Below are 27,875 nucleotides of genomic sequence, written 5' to 3' on the forward strand. Positions count from 1 at the left end.
CCCTGTCAAAGCTTCCATCAGGGCCAGGTGCAGGATGGGTATCAAATTCATTCATCAATTTATTTATTCACAATTATTTTTTGAGCACCTACTGTATACTAGTCCCTGCTGTAGGAACTGGGAATACCGCAGTGAGCAAGACAGACATGGCATTGGTCTTAAGGAGCTGACATCATGGGGCAGGGAAAATGTTTGATTAACCAATCAAACCAATAGATAGCGTATGCAATATATGTGTAAGTGTTATTGAAGGAATAAAGCAGAGTAAAGGGAGAGAGACTGACAGGAGAGAGCCTATTTTAGGTTTGTTATTAAAGCAAGTATTTTTGAGGAGGTGACATTTAAACACCTCCTCCGAATAAGGAGAGGGTTCAAGCCATGCCGATGCCTGGAGGAAGGGCATACCTGGTAGAGGGCACAGTGAGGGAAAAGGCCCTGAGGAGGGAGTCAACCTGGGTGTCAAAAGGACACAAAGGAGGCCAGTGTGACTGGAATGGAGGAGGAAGAGAGGGAGGCGGCAAGTGCAGGCAATGCGGGGGCAGGCTGAGCAGAGCCCGGTGAACGCTGGACCAGGAACAAACATCCACAGCCCGGCTGTGACGTTCCATGCTCTTCGTTTGGGGTTAAGCCCAGTGGCCGGGGACTGCTTGGAAATAACCCCAAGAGTGACAGAGGTCTCAGGGTCTCAGGACTTGCAGCCATGGGTGCTCAGGTATTCTGAAAATCCCTCCAGCTGGCCTCGCAATTCCTTCTTTCCCATGTCCCCATCCGCCGGCCAATGCATGAGGAACGTCTCCTTGCCCAAGACATAGGTGTAACTGTGGGGGAAAAGATGGCGAGGAAGGTGAGGAGAGCCTGCTCCCCAGAGGCCTGGGGACCCCCCGCCCTGGCCCTCTGTCCTGCTTGGCAGCCTCTACAGAGCCTCAGCCTATAGTGTCCACTCCAGAGAGCCATTTTGGGTCCCATTCATCTGGGAACTATAAAAGGCTCCCCTTCCTCGGACTCTGTACTGCCCTATGTTGGAGAACCAGATCTACATCTACAATGTCCACGTGAATATGATCCCTGAAGTTGCGCAGAGCCGTAGCCTGCATCTCCATACAGAGCAGCCTTGAAACCCAAGAATCTCGCTGACAGATGCAGTAGAGATTTTGACACTAAGGACTGGGCTGGGGTACAGAAGGGGGCCCAGGCCCAAGTCCCCAGGGACAGCAGGAGGCTCCCACGCACTCAGATTTGACTTTCCACAGGTCCGATATCTGGCCCATGATGAGGTACATCTCCTGCTCTTGCAGGTCCAGGGAGTTATGGCAGGTGGCGTGAGAGATGAATTTCTTCATGGTGAGCGGCGTGACAGAGTCGGTGCCTGGAGGAGAGGAGGCCCAGAGTATGAGCATACACAGGCCTGGTCTTCTCCCACGTTGGGCCCCCCAGCGCAGGGCCCCCAGCGCCTCCTCTGCCACCTGGGACATACCACTCTTGATGACGACTTGGAGCTGCATGTGGTAGTAGATGTAGGGGCTGGAGGCAGAGGCTTCCACGGTCTCCAGCCTGGCCTTGTACACTGGGAAAGGGGAGGCCAGAGGGCACTCTATTGGCGCCTGGCCTGCCGGCAGCCTCCCTCCTGCCTCCCGCCACACCGACACTCACCGAAGTCCATGCCCGACTCGCAGGCTACGGCCTGGAGCTCCTCCTGCTTCAGCTGGTTGCTGCCCTTCTTCGGGGTGGGGCACAATTCTGGAGGGTGAGGGCGGCAGCTGCTCTGGCTGCACTGGGGGAGGGGGCTTCCTCCTGTCGGACCCCCACCCAGCCCCAGATCCCTGGGGCTGGAGTCCCTCTCTAGAGAGGGAAGCCAGCATGAACTTGGGAGAAGCGGTTTTTGGCAGCGCCTGATGTATGTGTGTCAGTCCCTGTCTCTGGGTCTCCTTTCCTCTGTTTCTTTTTGTCTCTATCCTCCTATCTCGCTGTTTCTCTTTCTGCCTACACGCAGCCCAGACGGCACTCAGGAGGGCTCATATGGCTCCTGGACCTCCAGCCTGGCAGCCCCAGCCCTCGTGTGCCGGTGACCTCACCCTCCGCACATCTGCAGACGTCTTTGTGGCAGATCTTCCGCAGGTCAGATCGCTCTGCGGGCAGGTTGTAGAAGGAGCTGCACCTCCGGGCTGCGAGAGGAGGCGTGTGCCTGGATTTGGCTTGGGACAGCGTTCTTGGGGGCCGGGTGCCCCCAGGCTCGGTCCTCAGCACTTTAGGCCCACACAGGCCTCGCCCCACAGGTCCTGCCCACCTGGCCCTGCCCAGCCACCCTTAATAGGCCCCTCCCCTTCGAAGACCACGCCCCTTCTTGCCCACACCCTTTCTCAGCTCCGCCCAACCTTTTCCAGGCCCATCCCCACCACTTTGCCTACCCAGGAAGTCCACGCCCCCTGTTACCACACCCCTTTAGGTTTTTTCCAGCACCCTCTTGCTCCCCCACTCCCAGCCCCCTCTCAGCCACGCCCTATTTCTCCTTCCCTGCCTCGCCCTCCTGGCCCTGTCCTTGGCAGGTCTCTTCCCCTCGCGTGATACCCTTCCACCCTCAAGGGCCCCTGCTCACAAGGCTCATAGTAGTCATATATCGTGACCTGGGCGGCCTGCAGGAACTCCGCCTGCAGCATCTTGTGGACCCGGAAGCCCAGCACCGTGTCTTCCTTGTGGGAGAGCTGAGAGAGAGAGAGTCCTGTCTGAGTTGATCAGGGCCACTGGGTTCTCTGCCCACTGGGCAACTCACAGGCTTCTAGTGGACACTCGGCCTTCCTGACCTTCTCCAGGTAGAGGACCACAGTGCTGTCACTGGAACTCGTCTTGGTCTCGTATTGAAAAGCGTACATCTCCACCTCGCTTGTGAGCTGCGGCACAGGGTGAGGGCTGCGGGTCAGCAGAGACCCCCCCCCAAGGCCCACAACTCTAGGAGATCCAACCAGTGTGAAGTAACTCTCAGAACTCCCAGCCCTTGTCCAGTGTTGGGGAAACTGAGGTACAATCAGGGCAAGGATTTGGCTAAGGTCCAGCAGGGAGATGACCAGAAGTGACCATGGCTACTGACCATTGGGCACTGACAAAGGGTAGATGCTTGTGCCCGAACTGGGAGTATGGAATGTTGCCAGGGCACCTCACCTTGTTCAGCAGCGGGCGGGTGGGTCCTACTTTACCTGTTTGAGGTCATCCTGGTTAGGGTAGAAGCCAGTGAGCAGGGAAATCTCCATGATGGTCATTGTGGCGTCTCGGTCACCCTGGAATCTGGGAATCTCACAGCTCCAGTCTCTCTCCCATGCCTCTCCCCCCACGCTCCCGCTGCAATCACTTTTTGCCTGGAGGAGTGCGGTAGCCTCCTCCTGGGTCTCCCATCACTCCTCTGCCCCCAACAGAATACAGCTTTAACAGATAGGAATCTGATAGGTCACCTCCTGGCATTTCCCAAATGCCTTATCTCTCACCCTTCCACTTGACCTCTTCCCACATCAGCCTCCATTTGAGTGCTCTTAAGTATCAGTCTCTTTCCTGCCACGGGACCTTTGCACATGCTCTTCTCTCAGCCTGGAATACTCCTCCCTTTTTACCCCAAAACATCCTTTAATCTCAGCCGATGCATCACTCCCTCTGGTAAGCCATTTCCGGTCCACACACCACGTCATTCTCTAATTTGCCCTCCTGTAGCCTCACGGACCTCTCTCTTGCCACATTTAATTACAGTTGTCACTTTACATTGATTCTGGGTGATTATTTGGTTATTTTCTGTCTTCCCTGATCAGCTATGAACTCCATCAGTAGGAAGGGGCTGCCTTGCTCACAGCTGTGCCACCAGCTCCTAGAACAGCCTGACACCCAGCAGGCACTTAATACATGTTTTTATCTGGAGCCAATCTGGGAGATGGCATTGAGAGACAGAACAGGACTGGGTTGGGGGCTGCGGTGTCTGGAGATTACGAGGATTGGGGAGAGCCACAGGGCTTGAAGCCAGTCTGGGTACCTGTTCGTCATGGTAGGGCCCGTCATCATGGGACATAGCAGGATGGGGTCAGAATGGTAGATAAGCATGAGAGGGCAGGGTAGCCAGCAGAATGGGGGACAGACAGGAGAGGGTAGAATGGGAGGTAGGATGAGGGGCCAGGCATAGAGAGGAAGGCTTAGCTGGTTCCGACCCTTCACTCAGTGCACAGGCAGAGCTGCTAAGGAGTTTAGATATCAGGAAGTGAGGCCTTCCTTCTGCCCAGCCCCAAATCCTGGTATCCTGACCTTGTTTCCATCCGGAGTTGGAAGGTCTCTTCCCCCTTTTTATTGTCTGCAGAGAGAAGGCAGGAGTTTAGAGGCTTGGTAATATAGCCTCTGGAGCTAGTTTCCTGGGTTCAAATCTTGACTGTGCTGTGTGACTTTGGGCAAGTTGCTTAATCTCTCTGTGCTTTGGTTGCCTAATATGTAAATAGGGATCATAATATTCTCAACCCAGCAGGGTTGTTGTAATGATTAAGTGAGTTAATACAAGGTAAGCACTTAACATAGCACCTGACCAGTGCTTTATACCTGTCAGTTACTATCATCATCATCATCATCATCATCACCATCATACATTAAGAAATGGGGCCAGAACCAAAGCCTTGGTAACTTTTAGTTCCTAAAGGTCCTGGGACTGGTGAGGCTTGTTTCCCCTCCCCTCACAGGGAGCTCCTAATGGCGTTATCCTCTCTCCTCCTTCTTGGTCCCCCAGACCGCGAACTCTAGAATTCTATTTCTCACCATGTCTAGCCTTCATTCTGGTCCAGCCCCCATCATCTCCTGTTGGACCAGTGCAGTTGCCTCCTCCTTGGTCTCCCTGCTCCTGCCCTTGCCCTCTACAGTCTGTTTCCCTTACGCCCATCAGAGAAAGCCTGTGCGAATCCGTGCTAGGTCACATGCCTCCCTTGCTCAGAACTCTCTGTGGCTCCCGTTTCACTCCGAGCAAAACTGAGGTCCTCACTATGGCCCTCAAGTCGCTGCACCGTCTGCTTCCATCTTCTCTCAACTCTTTATCCTATAACTCTACCCTTGTTTCTCTGTGGCCAAACTGATCTCCTTGCTGTTCCAGGTGAGCTCATTCTTGCCTCAGGGCCTTTGTACCTGCTGTTCTACCTGCCTGGAATGCTTTTCCCTCAGATCCTTCATAGCTCACTTTCTCATTTTTTTTCATATTTCAGCCTAAATGCCACCTCCTCAGAGAACTCCTCCAAGTCTGTATTATTTTTTTCCTACTTTATTTTGTATGGTACTTATCATCATCTGCTATTATGCTATATATTTATTTTTTATAATGTAGATTCATTTGTGTTATAAATAAATAAATAACAGTAAAGTGTAATATATTATTATTGTATTATTGCTTATGACTTGTCTCTCTCTACTAGAATGTGAGCTCTAGTAGAAGAGGGGATATTTTTCTTGTTTATGTCTATGTTCTCAGGGCCAGGAAACAGGGCATGACACATAGTACATGCTCAATAAATATTTGTTGAATGGCTGACTAAAGCAATAAATGTGCTTATTGAACCATAGCTAAAACAAAAGAATAAAAAAGGATTGGGCATTTCTGGGTTCAAGCTCACCTTCCGGGGCACTGTGGAGAGTAGCATTCAGGTGATACATGTTGCAGATGCCCTCCCAGGACTCTGTGGGCCTGTGGTATATGGTCAGGATCTGCCAAGGCAGGGAAGGTGTCAGAGCCTATCCGTACCCATTCCCTTTACTCCTTGGTCCAGTCCTTGCCTGTCCAAGTTTCTGCCTCTGTGGGGAATTCACAGCAAAGTTTGCTCCCCTCAATCCTTGAGTGCAGTAGCCAGAAAACCCTATAAAATCTAGACTAGCTCTATGTAATAAACCTTCTACAATGATAGCAATGGTCTCGATCTGCTCTGACCATGCAGTAGCCACTAGCCACATGTGGCTATTGAGCATTAGAAATGTGGCTAGTGCCACTGAGGAACTGAATTTTAAATTTTATTTAGTTTCGATGAATTTAAATTTAACCGAGGCTCAGGGAGGACTGTGATATGTCCAAGGTCACAAAACAATGGCGGGAATTCAACCATGACTCCATTGCTGGAACCATGAGAACAGGATGCTTTACATTCGGTGAAGAAGAGGGCTGTTCTCCTGAGCCACAGGGCATGGGGCTGGAAGATGTAATGGAGCCGGAAGATGTAATGGAGCCGCTGGTTCAGATATTGGGGGAAGATTGGAATTAGCCTCTGGGGATTGGAAGGCACCCTGGAGGGAGAATATTCCTTTGGGGAGACAAGGAAGGAGACACCCTTCAGGGACTGGGCATGGGAGGGGCAGAAGGATCCAATAACCTCTGGCTTCTACCTTTTCTGTCTCTTGACTCATCAAGTGAAAACCTTTCTGCATCTCTATTTTTCCATCTGTTGCATGGGGTCCATATTTTTACCAATTTCCCAGGGTTTTTTTTTTTTTTAAGTGTCTTTAGTTTGATTCATAGCATATAGTAGTGCCCTAAATGGAAACTAAATGTTTTGCTGATTTCAATCTTGTCTTGGAGTCTAGACTTGCCTCTACGGGGACCCTGGGCTCCAGCTAAGGATCTTAAGGATGGGACACCCAACCTACCGAGATGGTGCCTCTTCCACTGCCGCTGGCTTTGATCTCTAGGTCGTCTTGAGCAGAAAACTAAAGGTAAGGGAAAGGAGAATTTGAAGGCGGAGGAAGCACCAAAACATGCTCAAGTGCAAGTGGGTGGGGAGGCAATATGGTTTTACTTTTTCTTCTTGATAGAATATGTGCAGTGTCTGCTCTATCACAAATCAACTACAGCTGCTGACTCAGGCTAGACATCTCTCCAATCTGTCCACTCTGCAGTGTTTCCAAAGTTCCCTGTGCTTGGAGCCCCCACAAGACCCTTCTCCTGGGCATCTCTATATCTACCCTCATTCCCCTCTTGTATTGTTCCTTCATGAGCCAGAGCCAAATTTTACAAATTCACATTCAATCACATCACCCTTGCTTAACCCTCATTGCTATACTTGGAACACTCCTGCCTCAGGGCATTTGTACCTGCTGCTTCCTCTGCCTAGATACCCACAAGCCTTGCTCTTTTCTTTCATTAACATCTTTGCTCAAATGTCATATTCTTGGTGAGACTTTCTCTGTCCATCCTATCTAAAATTGCAACTCTTTGATGTTCCCACCCTCCTTCCTGCTTAATTTTTTTTTCCATAGCACCTGCCACCATTTAACACACTACATGTTCTACTCATTCACATCTCTTTACTGTCTGTCTTCTCGCCAAAATATAAAATTCTACAAGGACAGGGGATTTTTTTCTCTCTTGTTCATGGCCATAGTCTCAGCACCTAGAACAGTGCCTGGCACACAGTAAGTGCTCAATAAAGATGCATCGAGTGATTGGAGGTAAATATTACCTCCCCTGTGGAGTAAGGTCATGGAGATTACCTTACTCTCCACACCCAGGTTATTTTCCTCTTTATTCACTTATTTCTTTCCCCCGTGTTCAAAAAGCCTAATATAGAATGTATTTGTTGTCTTACTTTCTTTTAAAAAATTTAAAAAAATTTTATTAAAATAAATCTAACATACAATATTACATTAGTTTCAGGCGTACCTCATAGTTATTCGACATTTAAATACCTAAAAAGGTGATTACTATGATAAGTCCAGCAACCACCTTACACCGTTCAATGCTATCGCTACATTATTGACTATATTCCTTATGCTGTACATTACATCCCCATGACTTGTTTTATACCTGAAAATTTGAACCTCTTATATTCCTTCATGTTGTCCCCTTTTAAAAAGTTTCAATTACAGTTGACATTCAATATTATTTCATATTAGTTTCACATGTACAGCAGAGTTGTTAGACATTTATATAATTTACAAAACGACCCCTCTGACTAGTCTAGTACTCACCTGGCACTATACATAGTTATTATGTTATTGACTAGATTTTCTATGTTTTACTTTACATCCCCATGTATTGTTTTACTTTCTTTCTAGATTGTAAGCTCCATGAGGGCAGGAGACACAGACCTTTCATAATGTGTCCCCAATACCCAGGAGAATGATTGGCACACAGTAGGTGCTCAGGAAATGTTTGTGAAACTAATGAATCAATACATTGAAAGTATAGCCACTAGTGTGAGATAATCTTGGAGAAGGAGATTAGCAGGACTCTTGGCCTCATCCCCAATGTCACCTCTTTGTAGATTTTCCGTCTGCTCCTCAGTGCCTTACCTTTGCTGACCGCTGATGGTAAGCGTTTTTCGGATTGATGAACCACTCTACGTTCAACTCTCTCTTCGGGGCGCTGACCTGGACGTGTAGATCCTGGACACCCTCTAAGGGGACAGCTTCGCGGAAGCGGGTGAGGGCCTCGATGGCCACCGCCGTGGTCTGGGTGTTGGGATGGGGACCTCGGATCAGCACCACAGACAGCGCCCCAGGACCCCACCGGGGCGGTGTGTCAGCACCACGGACAGATTCTTCCGGTGGGCCGTCCGTAGCAGCACCTCGGCTAGCTCCCCTCTCCACCTCCCCCCGCCCCACCCCGCGCCCGCAAACAGGCTCCATTTTCCAAGGCCCTGGTCACCTGGGTGGACTTGAAGCCTCCTCCCAGCTCTCGCTTCTGCAGTAGCCACTTGGCGATGGCGTGTGTCTCATTATATCGACCCAGCTCCAGCTTCTGCATCAGCGCGTAGGCCGTGGCCTCAATGGTGTACAGCGAGTGCTTGTCTTTGGTGTTTACTGGCCAGTGGTTTTTGTCTAGAAGATGCATGCCCACCTTGTCACTCAGACCTAAACCTGCCCTCTCCTTGTGTCATCTGACCCAATTTTTCTCATCTGCTATTTTATTGAGCACTTATGTGAAACTCTTTGAGCGTGCAGATGGATATTGTATTTTCAGAACCACTCTAAGAGACAGACTATTTCGAATGGGAAAGCTAAGTCTCAAAGAAGCTCCTTCAGGTCCCTCTAGTCTCACTGAAAGCTAGTTCTCCTGACTCCACTTCTCTTTACTTGGGGAATGGAGAGGATGGGATGAGGCCTCTTGGAGATGAGACAGGGTGGGCCATGAGAGGCAGATGCCTCTCAGTTACCCACGTTTAATGACCTTATTCCCATCCTTGACCACACCGAGCACTTTCCCACTTCAAGGCATTTGCACACACCACTCTCTTGGCTTGGAATGTCTTTGGCCTTTCACAGAGGTGGGCCTTCTCATCTTTCATTTCAGCTGAGGGGTCCCCTTTTCACAGAGGCTATCCTGGCCCTTTGATCCATACTCCTCTCCCCTTGTCATCTCTCTCACTGACTTTATATGTTTCATCTCAGCACTTATCTCAATTTGTAATTCTCTATTGATTTGTTTGTCTTCTGCCTGCCTCCCCCAGGGACGGTGGAAGCTTTGAGGGCAGGGACCATATCAGTCTTGTTCACCTTATCAGTCTTGTTCTCAGGGTCTGACCATATCAGTCTTGTTCTCAGGGTCTGAGCTCAGGATTGGCACACCGTAAGTGCTCAGTAAATGCTGAGTGATGAGTCATGTATTACTGGATTTGAGATCGTGCAACCTCCCTCCCCTCGCCCCCATGACTGTGGTTAACACAGAGTTGCTTAAGTAGTGGCCCCACACCCACTGTGGCTGGCAAAGCTGTCCAGGCGGTCATTGGCCCGAGGGCTCTTGGTGAGGGCCAGAGCATAGGAGACTATGGCTACGGCAAATGTTGTCTGAATGTCAGAGAGGCGTCTCTCCAGGAAGCCACGGGCATTCTCCATGCTGTCAATCAAACTCTGGAGAGTCAGAGAGAGGCGGTTAGAGGGAAATGATCAGAGCAAAGGGGTCTGGGGGTTAGAAGAGAGGGCTACACTGAGAGGGACACAGGGGTGGGGGAGATCCCTGGGTGCAGGGATAATGCACCCCGCAGATCCTGCCCTCCTCTTTGGGTTTTACCGGTATCTCCTGGCTGCATAACTCCTTCCCCTCGTTCAGAGAGATCAGAACAAGAGCTGTGAGGGATTCGTCTGCCTCGGAGCCTTGATAGCCACCCTGTGGATGTAGAGCCAGATCAATGATCTCCTTAACATTTTGGAGACAACTTCCCCAACCTCTTCTTCCTGACCTTGAAAAGCTCCCAAGTGCTCAGCTCTGAGCTGAATGACATTGAAGCAGGATGAAGAGAGAGAGAGAGGAGGCACCATCATGAGATTTGCCTCATGATGTGGGGTCTGATTTACTAACAAGAGCTAACAGCCCTGGAGGGTGGGTGCTGTGCTGAGATCTCTAGGCTATCTCAGCATTCCTGCTGCAGCTCCATTTTACTGGAGCTAAGGAAACTGAGGCAACTGAGGGTCACAGAGGCGAAGTCTCCCCATTGCCAGTAAATTAATGACTTAGGGTTCAAACTCCTCTTTAGATTCCTAGCTTCTGCTCTCAAACCCTGTGGTGAGTTGAATGGTGTCCCCCCAAAATTCATGTCTACCCAAAACTCTAGAAGAATGTGCTCTTATTTTGAAACAGCATCTTTGCAGATATAATTAGTTAAGAAGAGGTCATACCGAATTAGGGTGGATCCTATCCCTAAAGACTAGTGTTCTTGTAAGAAGGCCATGCAGACACCCAGAAGGAAGAAGGGCATGTGAAGATGGAGACAGAGATTGGAGTGATGCAGCTACAAGCCAAGTAATGCTGAGGATTTCCAGGAGCTACCAAGCTAGAAGAGGCCAGGAAGGGTTCTTCCCTAGAGACTTCAGAAGGTGCATGGCTCTGCTGACACCTTGATTTTGGACTTCTAGCCTCCAGAACTGTGAGAGAATAAATACATTTCTGTTGTTTTATGCCACCTGGTTTGTGGTACTTCGTTGAAGCAGCCCTAGGAAACTCATGCACCCTCCACAGTCTCTTTTTCTCGCAGTGGCCAATGAAGCCTATGAACTCTTGAATCAGGTCGTGTCCTTCCTCTGCTCAGAACTTTCCTCACTCAGAGGAAAGGCTCAAGTTCTTCCTGCAGCCCACAAGGCCCCGCACAATCTCTTCCAACACCTCCTTGTCTTCACCTCCTCCCCCTGCTCACTCGGTTCCAGCCACATTGACCTCCTTACTGTTCCTCAAATGTACTGTCACAGTCCAGTCTCAGGGCCTTTGCACGTGCTGTTCCCTGTGCCTGGAAGACTATTTCCCTAGTTAGTCACATGATTTGCTCCCTCGCCCCCTCAGTTTTTTGTATAAATATCTCCTCATGAAGCTTTCCAAAATTAAACCCTATCACCTTGATTTCTCTTTTCCTACACCTTGTCCCATGTCACCTCTAAAACTCCATGTCATTTATGTCTACATTATGCTTATTGCCTGTCTGCCCCTCACTAAAATGCCCATCCCAGGAGGACAAGGATTTTCATCTTTTTCTTAGTCCGGGTCCCCAGCACTTAAAGGAGTGCCTGGCACATTGTAGGTGCCTATTAAATGTTTATTGGTGGCATAAAACTCAGATCTGTGAGCTTGAGCTCGGGAAGCCTGTGTTTGTGACCTTCCTGTACCATGTCAGACTCTTGCTCACACTATCCTTCTGAATCCTTTAGCTTCCTTTCCTTTGAGGGTGCAATCTGTCTTTGTTGGGTTTATTCATTCATCCAGAGTTTTATTCAGCAAACATTTGCCAACTACAATGAACTAGGCCTGCTTCTCTCCCTGGAAGCAGTGTAGAAAAAGTGAACACTGAATAGACAATTTCAGATCCTATTGAGGCCTCCAAAGCCCTGCAGTCTTCAGGATCTGACATCTTTCCTTCCTCTCACACCTTAAGACAGACCACTCTCTCCCTCATCTTTGGGTTCTGGTGACACTGGTCTCTTTTCTCTCTCCACAAACATGCCAGAGCTTCAGGCCCTTTGCACACGCTGTTCACTTTACCTGGAGCTTTCTTTCCATTCTTCCCACCACAAACTCCTATTCCTTCTTTACGTTGCTACTTTATTGTCATTTCCTTTTGCAGACTTCCCCTAACATCTCCAGGTCCAGGCATGACCCCTATTAAATAATCTTTCCTGGTATTTCTCTCTCATGGAACACAGCCAATTGTGATTTAAAAATCACTAACTATAATTATTTGTTGAACTTCTGCTCTCCCCCCAGCTTGTGAGTTCTACAAGGTAGGGGCTGTAAATGTCTTGTGTCTCCCCTCTGCCTAGCACAAGGCCTGATACACAACGATTGTTGAATAAATGTTTGATGAATTGTTGAATGAATGAATGAATGAATGAATAATGTGATAGATGCAATGATGGAAACAGGCAATGGGCTGGTATTCAGGGGAGACTTCCTAGAGGAAGTGGTGTCCGAGCTAAATCTAAAGAGAAAAGATAACTTGGGTGGGTAAAGAAAAATAAAAGGGATGGAGTGTGGTTACTCCATGCAGAGAGGCCAGCATAAGCAGAGACATAGAGGTGAGTTGGAGGAACCTGTGAGCAGAGAGTAGTGAGGGCTAAGGCTTGGGAGGAGGTACAGAAGAGAGGGATATAGTAGAGAGATATTGTTGTAGATAACTGTGAGCCACAGAAGGTGTTCGAGCAGGAGAAACCGCCCAGGCTTTTGGATAGCTGTTTTCAGAGGCTGGTATGGAGGAACACTGGGTAGGAATGGGTATTTTGGCTGAGGGGTGGGGAGAACTCAGGCCCAGTGGGAGGAAGGCCAGGATGGACAGCTGCTTGAGGTGAGGGTGAGGGAGATATGGGGTCCCAGATGTACCCCGCTTCTCCCATATTGTAATGGACTGTAGGGTGGTCCAGAGCAGGGGGAGGTGATGCTGGGCACTGGGCTTCAGCTCTTTCTTTTTTTCATTCTACCTGAGAACAGGGCAGGAGTCCGTTCCCCTATCATGGCACAGAACCCTGGCTTTTGTTTGAATGTCCTAAACAGGGGGGCCATGGGCACCTGCATTGACGCCATGATCACGGGGCCCTCCTCCAAGAAGTGCCCGTCCTCCGCCTGCCTCTGGGTGATGATCCACTTGGCAACAGCACAGAGAGAGTACAGGTCGATCACACTGATGGTCATGGTGAGGTAGGCCATAGAGAAAACTCGGAACACGTAGCTCGTAAGCCTGTTTGGAGGGCAACGGGGCGATGATTACTGGGAGTGGCAGCCAAAAGGGTTCTACGATAGGGGTGTCTACACTCTGCAGACGTCTACACCATGGGCCACACTGCTCCAGAATGACCCCTCATTTTTGTGGAATGCCACTGGCCCACAGGCTGCCAGCCCCAAGGCCCTGCAGCATGGATGCTCCCGGGGTCATCAAACCCCAGGCTGGCCCCTGGAACTTCCTCCAGGCCAGTGTCCTTGTCCTCACCAGGTGCTTCCGGGGTTTCCCTTGTGGACGTGGGGTGCCGTCTGCGCTCCGGTGGGTCAGCATCTGGGTGTATCCTGGGGGACAGGGGGAGGAGGTCTTGCAGGGAGACTTGCTATTGGGGTGTGGTTGGGAAGGGGGGTCAGTTATCAGGCATAATCTGGGGGGCAGGATGCGGGTGTGACTTGGGGTGCATGCCATCTAGGAGCAATCTGGAGGTGGGGACATGTCCAGGTGTACAAAGAGGGAGATGCAGGGCACAGGTGTAAATGAAGGTCATGGCCAGGCATGACCGTGGGAGCCAGTGTGCAGTTGCATCCAGGAGGAACCTGGGAAACCACCCCATCTGGTCTCATGGAAGGTGAAACCCAGGAAAGGGGGAACGTTGAAGGGCCACTACCTAGGGATTTTCTTGGGGGACCTTTTTGGCTGCAAAGTGGGGTGTCAGTGTTCCTGTGTAGCCTCGAGGAGGTTACTCCTGGGTGTGGCCTGGGGGGACAGCTCTCAGGCATATTCTGAGCATTTTATTTGGGTGTTATCTGAAGGTTGTCTGGGTGTTTATTGTTTGGGTGTAACATTGGGGCTGACAGTGTCTGGGTGTCACCTAGGGTGTCTGTTGAGAGCACCTGGGTGGAGAGTTGGTATCTGAAAGTAACTGGGAAGAGGTGGGTCAGTGTTCAAGTTAACTTGAGGGTTTCTGTCTGGGTGTAACCGGAGGCTTTCATCTCTGGTTATTACCTGGAGGGTTGAATGTAACCTGGGGAGGTGTCAGCCTGTAATTGGGAGGGAGGCCATCAGCTGAGATTAACCTGGAGTTTTCTGCCTGGGATTTTCCTGGGGGTAACCCAGGACTTGGCAGTGATTGGGTGTAAACTGGGACAGTGTCTCAAGATAATATAACCTGGGGGTTGCTTCTTTGGAGTAAACCAGGGTGTCCGTTGTCAGATTGTGGCTTGGGAGGGGCGTCTGGGGCGTCTGGGTGAAGGAGTAACCAGAGGATCACTGTTAGGGTCATCTGGGGGAACCTGCTATCAAGTCGTCATGTGGAAGAGGAGTCAGAGTTCAGGAGTAATCTAGGGATCACTTTGAGATGACTCTTTGGGGTCACTCTTGAGGGGTCATCTGGGGAGTTTGTATCAGCTTGGGTGTTACTGTCTGGGAGGGTCCCTGGGGACCTCCCCCAACCCTGAGAGTACCCCAGTCACCATCCCAGAGAGTCCCAGACACACTCATCGAGGTCCCAGGAGGGGACCCACACTCACCGCTGACAATGTTCTTCATCACCTGGTCCCTGTGCTCCACCCCAACCTTGCCCCACTGGCCCGTGGTGTCCAAATAGCGGGTCAGGATGATCACGGGTGTCAGGCTGCTCAGCGTCTGCTCGGGGCAGCCAGTCGGGATTCTCAGCAGCTCGTGCTTTTCTCTGGGTGTCAGGCTGCCCAGGATTGTCTCACCAAGGATGTCACCTGTCAGGTGGGCAAGGTCACCTTCGGAATGGCCTAAGCCACCATGGCCTCCCAATCGCCCCACATGGGCACTCCCAGCCCCTCCTGCCTCTGTGCCCAGGCAGGCCCTGGAGGAGCTAGCTCTCCTCTCCCCGTCCCCATTCCCCCAGGAGCGAGCTGTGCCCTAAGCACCTTGGACGCTGACAAACACTTCTGCCTCTGTATTGGGTATCTTGTTCAAAAAGTCCCATCTTTGCAACAGCTCCACCTGGGTCTGACCTGAACAGGCACAACCTTCTGTGACAATCAGGTTCAGGGGCTGGGGAAGTTAGCGGGTACAGAGCCCAAGAGGAACTCAGACCGCCCACCTGGCCAGACCCCCTCATTTTAGCCCCTCCCTCTGCCCTGGCATGTCCCCAGGATCCCACATGCCTCCTGCAGAGCCCACAAACCTTGGGGGTTCAAGAGGATGCTATAGGATATTTGTTCTAGCTGCCCCGCTTCCTGTGGGATGCAATGAGAAAGCAAGTTAAAAACAAAACAAAATGACAATAATAATGACACTCACAATGGCAGTAAGAGGGAGCATCGCTTAGCTAGTAAGAGCACAGACTCTGGAGCCCTAATATGTGGGTTTAAATACCAGTTTGTCTGCTTCCTAGCTGTGTGACCTTGGGCAAATTGCTTCACCTTTCTGTGCCTCAGTTTTCTCATCTGTGAAAGGGAGAACAATCTTACCTCCTAAGGTTGTTCTGAGGGCTCAGTGAGTTAATATTCTTAAGGTGCTGCATTGTAAGAGCTAAACATGTGTTTGTTAAGAAAAATGTAGAATTATTGATGGGTCATGCATGAGTTGTGTGCAATTTTCACAGCTCTCTGATTATTTGTGGAGATGATGATGATTCCCAGTCTGCAACTGAGGAAATGGAGGCTCGGAGAAGTTAAGTGCGTTCCCCAAGGTCACACAGCCCAGACAAGATTTGAACCCAAGCCTGACTCCAAAGTTGCAAAGTGGGAGCTCTGTGACTGAACTTACAATTCTATTCTCTCGCCCCACTCCCACCTGGGAGGAATGTTTGTTGATCCTGGGCCCACCTGACCCTCCCATACTCATAAAGCTTGGGGAGTCCATTACCTGGACTGAGAGTGTCTTCTTTACGTGATCCTGGACTCCATAGCCCACAACCTTGACCTCCACATCCACTTTGCCTGTCTCAAGTGGGAGAAGCACAAAGGGCACCATCTTGGAGGAGTTGGGGGGCACGACCACCATCTGGCGGGAGGGGGCTCCTGGCTTTGATGCGCTGCACAGCGGATCCTTATGAGGGAACTCCACGCGGACCTGGGGTAGGGTGGGCAATTGGGGGGTCTTGATTGATGGAGTGGCCCAGGACCCTAGAGACACAGTCCCCTCCTGCCCCCACCCTGAGAATCCTGAGTAGGTGACAGCACAGCACAGCGGTTGATAGCAAAGACCTTGCCTGGGTTCAAACCCCGTCTTCCACTTATGTGCTGTGTGATTTCAGGAAAGCCATTTAACCTCTCTGTGCCTCAGCTGTCTCATCTCTGAAGAAGAATAATGGTACCCATATGCTGGGGTTATTGTGAGGTTTAAAATAGAAAACATCTCAGAATTTTTCCAAAGGAGTCAGCACTTTACTGGCCCTTTCAAATAATGTCACACTCCAACCACTTTCTAAAACATACTGATAGATGTTTTGTTGGGAAGGGGAAGGCTGGAGGCTTCACCTTGACCTGGCGGTTCCCGAAATTGTACAGCACGGCTTGGATCTGCACTTGCTCGTTCCTGAGCACGGAGAAGGGCAGCTTAATATCCACAAAGAACAATTTCCTAACCACCAGCTCAAAGGGATCCGAGACGCAGAGACCTAGAACCAGGAGATCATGCTGGAGTTAAGCAGAGGGCCACTGTCCTGGGGCTAGATGTTTTCCCATCCTCTTGGCATTGGGCTTGTGGGGTCACCTTGTCCAGCCTTGAGGCTGACAGCCACAAACTGCCACGTGGTCATGGAATCTGGCACGTTCGCAAGAATGTTGTAGTGGGAGATGCTCCTGGAAGTGGCAAGGGGGGGTGGGGGCATCATTGAGTTGGTGCTGTGTGGACAGAGCCTCTGTCACCTCTGTCCAGAGGTTATGATCACTATGCAGGGGTCAGTCGGTCATCCTATGAGGGGCATTGTCTCTAGAGGGTCATTATTTTGGGGGAACCACTGGGATCTGTATTCCCATCCAGGGAGGTTCCTATCATGGGACTATGCTGAGAGCTCAGTGTCACCACTGGGGGCTTTGGCCATGATGGACGCCCACTAATGTGTGGAAGGGTTAGGGACCAGATGCTGGCAAAGGGGCGGGGGAGGCTCCTACCCTGAGTCACTTTTTGGGAGAGTAAATTTCCTCCAGAGCCAACTTTCAGGGAACAAGGTCCGGATAGGCAGATCCTCCAGGAAGATGTCTTCAAAGTCGTCGTCTTCATCCACTGCAGAGAGCAGGCGTGGCGTGGGGTCTTCTTCGCATCTCTTCCTTGGCTGGCCCAGCAGACTCCTCAGAGAGGTCCTCCCACACTTCCCATGGACCATACCATCCCTTGACCTGTCGCATAGCTCCCTTCGCACCCCAACCCCCCAACCCTGTGCCTCCTGCTGTGGCCCCCTCACTTGTTCCCAGAATCAGCTGCTCCTCCCGGGCCTCCCGAGTCAGGGCTTCAGACAGATGGCAGCAGCTCAGGAAAGCAGCTACACAGGTTGGTCCATGGCGGACGTGCCGGGTCCTCTCGTCACACGACAGCCCTATTGGGCTCTCCCGGAGCCCAGCCTCACAGCACTTTCGCTCCTGCTCTGTCTTGAACTTGTTCACTGTGGGCCAAGGTTAGAGGGACAAGTAAAGACTGAGCAGGACCTGAGGAAGCTGGACGCCATCCAACAGTGCCAGGTATTCTTGGGCCCTATTTAGTTATAGCTCTGGCAGATGCTGGTCCTAGCACTTTGCCTGTGTCTTCCTCCTGAAACCTCATATTGAACCCATATGGTGAGTTCTGACGAAGAAGCTGAGCAATAGAGAGGTCAATTTATTGGCCAGGGTCACACAGCTCACAAGTGGCAGAGCTGGGACTAGAATCCGTGCTACTATTGTTCCCCTCCCCTCACTCCCCCGCCTCCTCCTCACTCTCCTTCTTCTCTTCAGTAGAGTTTGGTAATGCCACGTTTATTTATAAAATATGCCATTTTGACTCCCAATTTTATTATGTATTTTTAAGAAATGAAAATGTAGAACTTGCTTCAAGGCACGATGTCAACTTGAATGCTTCTAAATTAGCAAACTGAATGGATGTACTTAAATAAAAATTATAGCAATTTAAAAATCTTATTGTCCACCATATAACACAATTAGAATATGCATAGTTAAATAACATAACTAATCATTACCATAAGTATATATTGTAAATGTTCCCCAGAGTGTTACATGATTTTTGATACCGTAATGAGAGTTCGGGTTTTACCTCAATTTGTATTAGATTGCACTTATTTTCCCTTTATTTAGAGTCCATCAAGTCATTAACATTGCTCAAAGAGACTGAAAAATCTGATATTCATACAATGCATGCTGACAACACCACATTCCCATCTTCCTTGAGATCCAGGATTAGAGCTAGCTATTATCCACTGGCACTTGGCACCCATTTCTCCTTCTGTCTAAGTTTTCTCCTATATCACAGAGGCTTGACATCTAAAAACTACATTTCCCAGACTCTCTTCCTGCTAGAGTTGGATGAAATGAGATTCTGCCAGTGAGATTTAAAAGGTGGAAGAGAAGCAGAGACCATTTTCCCTGAAGCAGTAGTAGCTTGTGGGTGAGCCTCTGTCTATGTGTGTTTTTCTAAGGGGAAAAATTCCACAGTCCACTATCTACTCACGAACCTCATGAGAGATGTTTCCTGAGATTTCACACATTGCAAGAACTGCAGTGGGGCGATCTTGAGTCCCACCAAGTAGCCTTCCACTCCTGTAGCCTGTCAAATGATTTTGGAAGCACCGAACTCCTACAATTAAATTCCTCCCTTTCTGCTTGCAGTACCTTTAATGGTTTCAGTTTTCTGTCCTAAGCCCTGACGAACACAGTAGGTTAGAGGGCCGAGAGGGGCACATCCAGCTTTAACACTGACCTGCGTTCCTCTTGGTCTCCAGTCTCTTTAGGGAGCGGCGGCGGCGGCTGGGAGGTGGGCTCTGGGGGCAGCGCCAGTCTGGGGGTCAGAGGGAACAGTGAGGACAATTGTTAAGATCATTGAAAACATCCTTGATGATATCTATTGGGTGCTTACTGTATGCCCAGTGCTTTATATACATCACATCATTTTTGCTCAAAGAGCAAAATGCTCAACAAGACTGAAAAATTCCATGGCCTCCTCATATTCAGAATTCACCACTTAAAAGCTATGAGGTCTTCAGCGAGTCACTTAACCTCTGGGTGTCATTTTCCTCATTTATGTAAAATGAGTATAGTCATAGTTGTATCAATGAGATCATGTATATAGAAGTGCTTAGCACAGGGTCTAGCTTGCAGTAAATAGAAACTGTTATTAATATCACTATTTGTCATTGAAAGAACACACTCCTGATTGGCCCTAATATCCTTTCTCCTCCCCACATTTGTGGCAACTAAACCTCTGTCTTTACGTATCACTCAGAATGAAGAGTACATTTCCCAGCTTCCCTTGCACCTAGGTGGGGTCTTCTCCCTTCCTTTCATCCTGCTGCCTGGATTGAGGTTCTCTTGAGGTGCCATCTTGAAATATGGCAGAACAATAAGCCAGAAAGATCCTGAGTCCCAGAATGACCTCTGGACTGGTATTGACTGAGAAATAAACTCTCTTTTTTAAGCTAATGTTAATCTGTATCTTTGATACACATGGACAAAACTATATCTTAATCAACACACAGTGAGTTACTTGTGCTCTTATCCCCATTTTATGGACAGGGAAACTGAGACTCAGAAAGGAAATGTGACTGGCCCATGGTAAGTGTCAGAGTCCTGGATTTTAATTCTTTTTTTTTGATGCCAAACCCCATGTTCTTAACCACTAGACCATTGCCTTTATCCCTTATTTCCTCCTGCCCACCTCCCACCCCCTTTCTGTACCTGAGCTTGCCAGGGTGCCCATCCCTGTACTCATTTTCAGGTCTAGTCCAGCGTCCTTGAACACAGCAAGTCTGTCTTTTCCACTGCCTGCTGTGCAGCCAATGTCATGCTCCTCCACCACATCCCAGATCTGGGGGTCAAGAGACCTGGTGGTCAACCTGGATTTGGAGCTTATATGACCCCTCCAGGGAAGGTGTAATAGTGCACAGTAATTGCTGGCTCACCATCAATAATTCTCACACCATTTCCCATTTATTGAGCCCTTACCACCTTACAATCTCTTTGCTGTGCACTAACTCCTTGAATCCTTGTAACCATCAATGTTGCCCATTTTACAGCTGAAGGTGAAGCTCCAGCTACAATGTTCAGGCAACTTTTTGACCCAAAATCCACATGATCTCACCTTCTTCTGTGTGAGCTTGTGTTTGCTGTTCAAGACATAGACAGCCTTGTCCACTGCCACCAGCCCCACTGTGGCCTCTGCATCACCTGTCACCTGTATTTCCACCTGGTTGTTGGGCTCCAAAGAATCAAAGAGGTCTTTATTCTTTAAGCCAACTTTCAGCTGAGCATGAAAAAAGAGAGATGTCAGAAAAAGGGGCTCATACATTACCAAGGGGCTTCCCCAAGTCCACTTTTAGTTTCTTATGGTTCTGATGGAGCATTAGGGAATGAATGTCACCAGGCCAATCCCAACTCCACACATTTACTTGCATCTTCTATAGCCCCTAGGTTGAGCTTTTAAGGACACATCTCTTCCTCTTATACTCACCTGCCCCTGTATGGGGGGCCCTTGGACGTGGACAGGCCCTCTCCCAAACTTTATGATGGTGATGTACAATTTCAAGGAGTTTGGCTCACCGTTCCCATGCATCTGTCATTCACATCGATCCATATAGAATCAGCCACCAGTTCAGGGTCTTGGCCTGTTCCCCGGGGCAGTAAATAAAAGGCCAGGATGCGGAAGGAAGGCAGCATCTCTGAAGTCACATCAATAATGGCTGACGTGTAGACACTCCCATGACTTTTTAACTGATGTTTGGCAGACACGATCTGACCCTTACTCAGGACCTTGGAGACAAGGGAGGCCAAGGATGAGAAGGGTAGGGCCAGCCTACAAAGGAGGTCCACAGTCCCTTTGCTTCAGCCCCTTGACCTGATCCCACCCCAGATGGTTCCCACGTTTATGCCATTGTTCATAGTCCCTCCAACCCAGCTAACCAAGATCGTGCCAGGGAAACAATTCCTTAACTCAAGTTTTGGTCCTAGTCCCTCACCAGGATGGTGAAGTAAGTGATTTGCTCCTTGGCTTCAGGGTTCTGATGCCTTGTGTTGAGGCTCAGCTGGACGTTTCTGTTAATTTCTGTGCCTAATGTCTTCACATCGATGTGCAGGAAGTTCCCTGACCCATTCTGAGTTGAGTAAGGCCAAGCTGTCATCCTGGCTGATGCCTGCTCCTCTGGTCGGAGAGCTTCATCAGTTTCCACCTGGGGAGAGCGATGGGTAAGTAACTCCCAACCCTTCCAGCTCATACGACCCCACCATCCCTGCCCTGTCAGGTTGGTACCAGTATAGGGAGCTGCTCCAGATCTGCATCTGTGTTTATGGTCAGAGTGGCCACCCCATCGACCGAGGTATAGGCTTTGTGGGTTTGGCAGCGGATGAGGACTTTGTAGGCTGGTGACCCATCAGGATTTGAGACGAAGACCTGGGGTGAAATGTGTGGTGAGATGAAGGACAGGCATGGGGATGGCCTGGTGTGGGAGGTGAGAACTGGGAATGCCATCTGGATAGGACTGCCTGGTACAGTTGTGCAAGTTGTGCACTGAACAACACCAGGGATACCATTTATATTAGTGTCTTTACGAATGGCACTCCCTAGAGTTTTGCAGTGTACAACCATATGTGGTGGCCCTGGGTGCTGGTGTGCCCATGGGATGAGGGTAGGGTGGAATTAGGGGCGGAGAAGGTAGGAGGAGACATGGAGAGCTTGAGGATAACTCAGAATAGGACTGTAACTAAAAGATGGCTCTTGTTTTCTTTATGCCCATCAGATGTCTCGAAGTCACCCAAATGAATGTATGAGAAAACAGTAAGCTTGCTGTGCAAATATACCCTCAAGATAAACCCCTAAGCACCACATTCCAGCCCGACTGTGACTCCTAAACCCCCATAGAGAAATTCTGGAGTCACCACTGTACTTTGGAGAGACCTGGGTTAAGACTTGAGGGAACCTTGGGATTGGTCAGAGGGGCAGGATGAGTTCAGTGTGGGTTTTTATTTCCTGTGTGAGGGGGGCCGCTGTTTGGGGGTGGGGGCCCTGAGTCTCTGGGTGGAGTGAACCCTGACCCTAAAATGGAAGGGCATCCCCGGCTTGAAATACTGGGGTGTCTTGATGAACTTGATGTTGTATGGGCTCCGGACGATCTTCACCCCTGAGATTTCGGCCTGGACCATCTCACCCCCTGTAGAGAGACATGGGGACCATGATGTTTGTGGAGGAGGTTCAGTTTCCTGGGGGAGTGGTGGGCTGCTGGTATGGGAGGCCCATCTTGGTGAAGACAGAGAAAGACAATAATATAATTTCAGCCCCTGCTAGCCCTTCTGGCATTTTTCCATTTCTCTGATGAGAAAACTCAGGCAGGAGGTGGCCCACGGTCACATGGGCAAAATGTCTGGGCTGGGGAAGGACACAGTGTCTTGACCTCAGCCAGGGACTTGAGGGTGGCACCTGAGGAGAACACGGTGACGTTGACAAAGATTGAGGCCCCAATGAAGTCTTCTTCTGGGCCTTGGAATGCGGCCATCAGTGTGTCCTTTTGGAGGGAGACGTGACCCTGGCCTTTTGATATCTGCTCTTGGGACAGGAGAGAGGAGAGGAGAGATGGTTTCTTGGGAAGTGGAGGAGGGTTGAGGGAGGGGAAGCTGGGGAGTGGTCTGGGCTTGGTCACCTCCACCCTCTGCAGGGAGCTTTGAATGGGGATCCGGCGGGAATCCAGTTTCACTCCGAAGATGGCCAGGGCATGTCCATCCACAGGCTTGTTGAATATATACCTGGGGAATAAAGGGCCATTACACTGGCTCTGAAGCACCCACACAACCTCATGTAGCTGCAGAGATGGCCTATATGACCTCACAGGGCTGCAACAATGGCTGCGAAACTTTGGGAGGGGGAAGAGGTGACCCCTGACAACTCAGATTGTTTCATTGCTGACCCACAAAACCCTGGGAAATGACAAATATGTTGCATAAAGCCTTGTGAGGTTGTAGATATGGTCTAAGCAACCTCATGAGATGGTAGAGGTAGTTTATACAGCCTTATGGAACCACATAGAAGTCTGCACAACCCATGGGGTGCCAAAGGTGTCCCGTGCAGCTTATTCACCTGTAAAGCTGCAGGAATGGTCTGTATAATGTTAGGAAGTGAAAGATATGGTCCTTACAACCTTAGGTGGATAACTGGGCCTGTACAAACTCGTAGAGCTGTGGAGATGGTCTATAAATCTCACAAGGCAGCCAATGTGGCATTTGCAATTTCATAGAACTGCAACTGCAATCTTGTTTGGATAACCTAACAAGATACCAAAGGTGTCTGTGCAACCTTGTGGATCCTCAGTGGTGGTCCAAAATATGAGATGTGGTACAACTCCATTAGGTAAACAAGGTGGCCTGTACAATCCCCAAAAGCTGAAGGGATGGTCTGCACCACCTCACGGATGGCAGACATGGTCTATACACCCTTACAAATGGCACACGTGGTCTGTGCAGCCTCATGGGACAATGTAGGTGGCCAAGAACATCTGGTAAGTGGCAAAGAGTGCCTCTACTATGCCCTAAGTGCTACGGAAGTGGCCTGCTTCAGTTTGTTGGCGTCCTTGGTTCTCTGACCAGGTTGGGGTAAGGGGACTCACGAGGCCTTGATGTTCACACCCACGGCTTCGTCGCTGAGGTAGAAGAAGGTCTTATTTGGGATTAGGCGGACTTCAAAAGATGGGAGCACTGGGTGGAGTAAAAGCGGTGGATACCCTCAGCATTTTGCCATCCCCCCCACCCCCCGCCATGTCCTCCCTGTCCCACTCCTTCCCCTGCGACCCTGGAAACCCCCAAGGGCTGGAAAATGCAGTCCTGCTCGGACCCGTGAGATTTCCTTTCCATTTCCAGCCCTGTTTCTGGTGTGTCCCGCCTCGCCCTCCCTGTCACACCCTGCTCACCATACTCCTTTACATCAAAGGCTGCCTTGAACTTCTGCTTGGCTGCACTTTGGTAACTGGCTTCGATGCTCCAGGTCCCAAAACTGAGGCACAGAAAGTTAGGAGAAATGGAGACTGAGGAGACCCTCCCTCCCTCCGCCCCCAGGGCTCCCAGCAGGGCACCTGATGAGCTCTGGGAGATAGAAGGAGCTCATGAAGAAACCTCCTTCGGCCAGCAGATCCTGGCTGATCACAGTGATGCCTTCTGGGTTCTGTGAGGACAGAGGGTGGGTGGTTCATGCCCTCATGTCTTCAGTACATGATCCACCCTCCCATCAGGAGAGGCCACCTTGATGTCCAGAGTGAATGTCCTGGTCACAGGATCCATCTTGTGGTTCACAGTGAATATCCTGTATTGAACTGGAGGAGGAGGAAAGACTCTGAGCATTGGATAGAATTTGGAGAAGGGGTGTAGTCATTAGGGTCTTGGGCAAGAGGGAGACATTGGAAGGTGGAACATGTCAGGCATTGGGGGGCTGGGGGTGAGAGTCAGAGCCTGCCCCAGGCCAGGAGCCCAGAGGATATACCCAAGTGCTCAGGGGTGTAGATGGTCTTGTCTGTCTGGATGAAGATGTAGCCAGCATGGGGAGCCACCAGCACCACCTTCTCCATGAACGAGGAGACGGAGGTGGGTGCCCAGGTTGCCTTGATGGTGACATATTGCTGCCCCGGTTGTGCGGGGTACACCAGGCTCTCGGGGATCTAGGAAGAGATGCCATAGTCCTCAGGTCCTGCCGGGGTTTCCATCTCTGGTGACGAAACCCTGGACCAGGTTTTGGGAGAAGCAATTGAATGGGGGCCTCTGGCTCTGCCTTTGGAAGCAAGGTCACTGTGCGGCTGTGAAGTTTTCTCTTGCACTAGGACATCCAGCTAAGGGGTGTGGGGATGCAATCCAGTCCAAGCTCAGTTTCCTGAGCTGCCAGCAGAGAACACCTTTTATTAATTCACATTGAGGCATCATATGGGCTAATCATAGCCCTTCTTAGAGCCCAGATTTAGGGGAATTTGGGTTTCCAAATGAGCAGGACGTGAGAGGAGCAGTAGGTATAGCCAAGCCCTGCCTCCTCCCCAGTGTCTCTTGTGGGAAGTCCCTCTACAGTCTGCCCCTATCCACCTTTGCTGCTGGCCCAGAGCCTCCCTTTGTGGCCACCCATCATGGCCTGTCACCTACCATCACGGATGCCTGCTTCATAAAATGGTTTTCTGTTGAGAGAAGGAGCTGGCTTCTAGCCAACATTGTCCTCTTCATGGGAAAGTCCCATACGGTGAGGTTCACTTCGAGCGTCCCAGTGAGGGGCTGCCTGGAGTCCGAGTGAGCCTGCACATGGATGTTCTCAGGGGTGCCGACCCGCAGGACTCGGGGGGCCACCAGGATGTACCTGCCAGTAGACCAACACAGAGGCATGGGGGTCTCTACTGGGGGAGGCATCCGCAGAAACACATGGAGTCCTATGCAGGGAGTTATGAAGACAACAGATGTGCAGGCAGCCAGCCAAGTCCCTTCGGTTTCCCAGACTCACAATGGCTCAGCATGGGCGAGGGAGATTCTCAAGAGCAGCAGAATCCATCCCAGGGGCCAGGGTACATCCATGTCAGTGAGAGAGTGATGTGGGACCGCTGGCCACAGATGCCTGTCTTCTTGTAAACCCCAGCTCTGGTCTGTTTGCTTTGACCTGTCCTGGCTGAGTTAATATTAAACAGACATGGAGAGTTCCAATGGGAGCAAAAGGGGCTGCTCCTCCCTTCTTAGGTAAACCTCTATTGGAGGGTTGGGGACAGTTGCATTGAGAAATGCTCCAGCTCCCCACTTGGGAGCCAGGGTGGTAGGGGGTGTCCTTTTCATGAGCCAGGGGGTTCTATGCTGAAGCCCTCCTCTCTCCTAGCAAAGAAACTAGGCCACTTAGAAAGAGGAACTTGACTCAGGGCTTGGTAGAGATTTCCGGCAAGGCACAGGAGGAAACAGGATTGTCCCCTCCTTCGCCCTTGCGAAATCAGTGAATGTTTCTGGGAGCCTCACTCAAATGGGAGTAGTGTAGGCATTATGTGCTCATTTCTCAATCACAGGCCTGAGAAGCCATATGGCATTTAGCCGTCTGGCCCCAGGATCCACCATAATGGCACCTTCTAAGAACCGCATGGGTCAAATCCTCTTGCTCCTGGGTCTTTCTGCACCCAGCACACACTGTATGGTTTTCTTCTTCCTTGCAGGAGACAATTATGCTTGGTAAACTGTGACCATTGTCCACAGTCCCTAAATCATGCCAAGCTCTCTGGCTTCCTTTTCCAGAAGGCAAATTATACATATTAAACCAGGGACAAAAACACATCATGCTTGAGGCATTCCTAGAAGAAAGCTTTCTCTGTCCCAAAATTATTCTCACTGGCTGATTACGGTGCCTATTAAAGATGTTGAGCCTGCTTTGTGGTGTTTGTCTCTTAGAAGCAGGCAGGGTTGCAGATAAGTTTGTCTGGTTTTTCCTTCTTTAGTGAAGTCAATACCACTAGCTTGGGGGTGTCTTGCCTATTGGAGGGCCCAGGTTTCCTAAAACAATGATAATATACATTTGTCCAATAAAGAGTCGTAAAGTATTTACTAGGAGCCCAGCCTTATTTAGCACGCTGGAGACACAGGAGTGACCACAGTAGACAGAACCCCTGGCTGTGTGGAGTGCACATTGACTGAGAACTTACTTGCTAAGGGTCTAAGGTATCCTTTCTCCTTAAACCTCCCGGAATCCTGTGAATTAGGCTCGACGAGTGCCCATTTTCCAAACTATTTTTGTAGAACGCTGAAAAACCAAGTGTGTTAGAAGCAAAGGGGGCAGGTGGAATCTAGTCTTTTATTCCTCAGGCATTTTTGAGCACCTACCATGTGCCAGACGCTGCTTTACGTGCTCTGTGCACACTCACAGAAGTCTCACAGTCACACTGAAGTGAGAATTAGCACCCACTATACAGATGAAACTGAGGCACCAGGAGGGTGAGCCCCTTGTTCTGTTTAAGGCAGGTGAGCTGTGAGGACCAGTAATGATCTTAAATCTATGGTAAACAATCTCTTATGAAAACAAGAATGCCTGAGGAATAAATAAATTAAGGCCTGGACTGGCAAACAGGTGAGACCTAATTTAGAAGGTTCTAGAACATTGGCGTTCATTTGGGGTGGCGTGTTCCACCGCTGTCTCAAGCTTTCAGGGAATCTCCACCAGTTCTGTTCAGTGGAATAGAACCCTTGGCCTGGATGAGCTTTCCCCTTCACACCTGCATCCCCACACCAGGGGTCCATGTCCCCCTAGCCCCATTCTGGGGGCTCCCCGGTGCCCAGGACAGGGGGTTGTCCAAAGGCTAGGGGCAGCCGGGTCTCTATCCTCAGTCCCTCCCACCTTTCCCTCCAGGCTGGGCCCCTCCAGCAGTGCCAGCGTCTGTCTTCCCAGTGAGAGCCCTTGCCAGGTAGGCATGTATGGGGGTGGGGAGGAGCCTTTTGAAGAAGGCTCAGGCCTGCCGCTCCTTTGAGTTTGTTTGACTTGGAGGTGGTCTCAGGAAGGAAAAACCTGCCCTTGGGTGCATGAGCAGCAGAGGAGGTGGGGGGAGGTGAGGAGTGGGGGCTGGGGGTGTTGTCTTTTGGGATATAGCCTTGCCGTCAG

At 50.2% G+C, this 27,875-nt stretch overlaps 1 protein-coding gene across 1 annotated transcript; it reads right to left on the reverse strand.

The window, feature by feature from the left end:
- On the reverse strand, nt 1-25,913 carry LOC120610894 (complement C3-like). The gene is given in 42 exon segments (XM_039873259.1): nt 1-818; nt 1,231-1,366; nt 1,475-1,564; nt 1,651-1,737; nt 2,073-2,162; nt 2,594-2,699; nt 2,799-2,885; nt 3,189-3,276; nt 4,273-4,318; nt 5,613-5,703; nt 6,634-6,693; nt 8,278-8,436; nt 8,633-8,805; nt 9,681-9,834; nt 9,995-10,090; nt 12,971-13,139; nt 13,389-13,421; nt 13,423-13,462; nt 14,648-14,851; nt 15,023-15,109; nt 15,283-15,334; nt 15,966-16,172; nt 16,580-16,719; nt 16,815-16,903; nt 17,216-17,327; nt 17,506-17,703; nt 19,011-19,088; nt 19,985-20,114; nt 20,388-20,549; nt 20,846-21,055; nt 21,262-21,471; nt 21,552-21,692; nt 22,334-22,449; nt 22,716-22,836; nt 22,936-23,038; nt 23,896-23,983; nt 24,196-24,278; nt 24,358-24,446; nt 24,524-24,594; nt 24,762-24,936; nt 25,406-25,613; nt 25,755-25,913. Coding segments are annotated over 42 exon segments (4,983 nt in total). The 5' UTR covers nt 25,826-25,913; the 3' UTR covers nt 1-685.
- Nucleotides 25,914-27,875: the final 1,962 nt, after the last annotated feature.

Source organism: Pteropus medius, unplaced genomic scaffold (genome assembly GCF_902729225.1).
Source record: "Pteropus medius unplaced genomic scaffold, Ma_sr-lr_union100, whole genome shotgun sequence".
NCBI lineage: Eukaryota > Metazoa > Chordata > Mammalia > Chiroptera > Pteropodidae > Pteropus > Pteropus medius.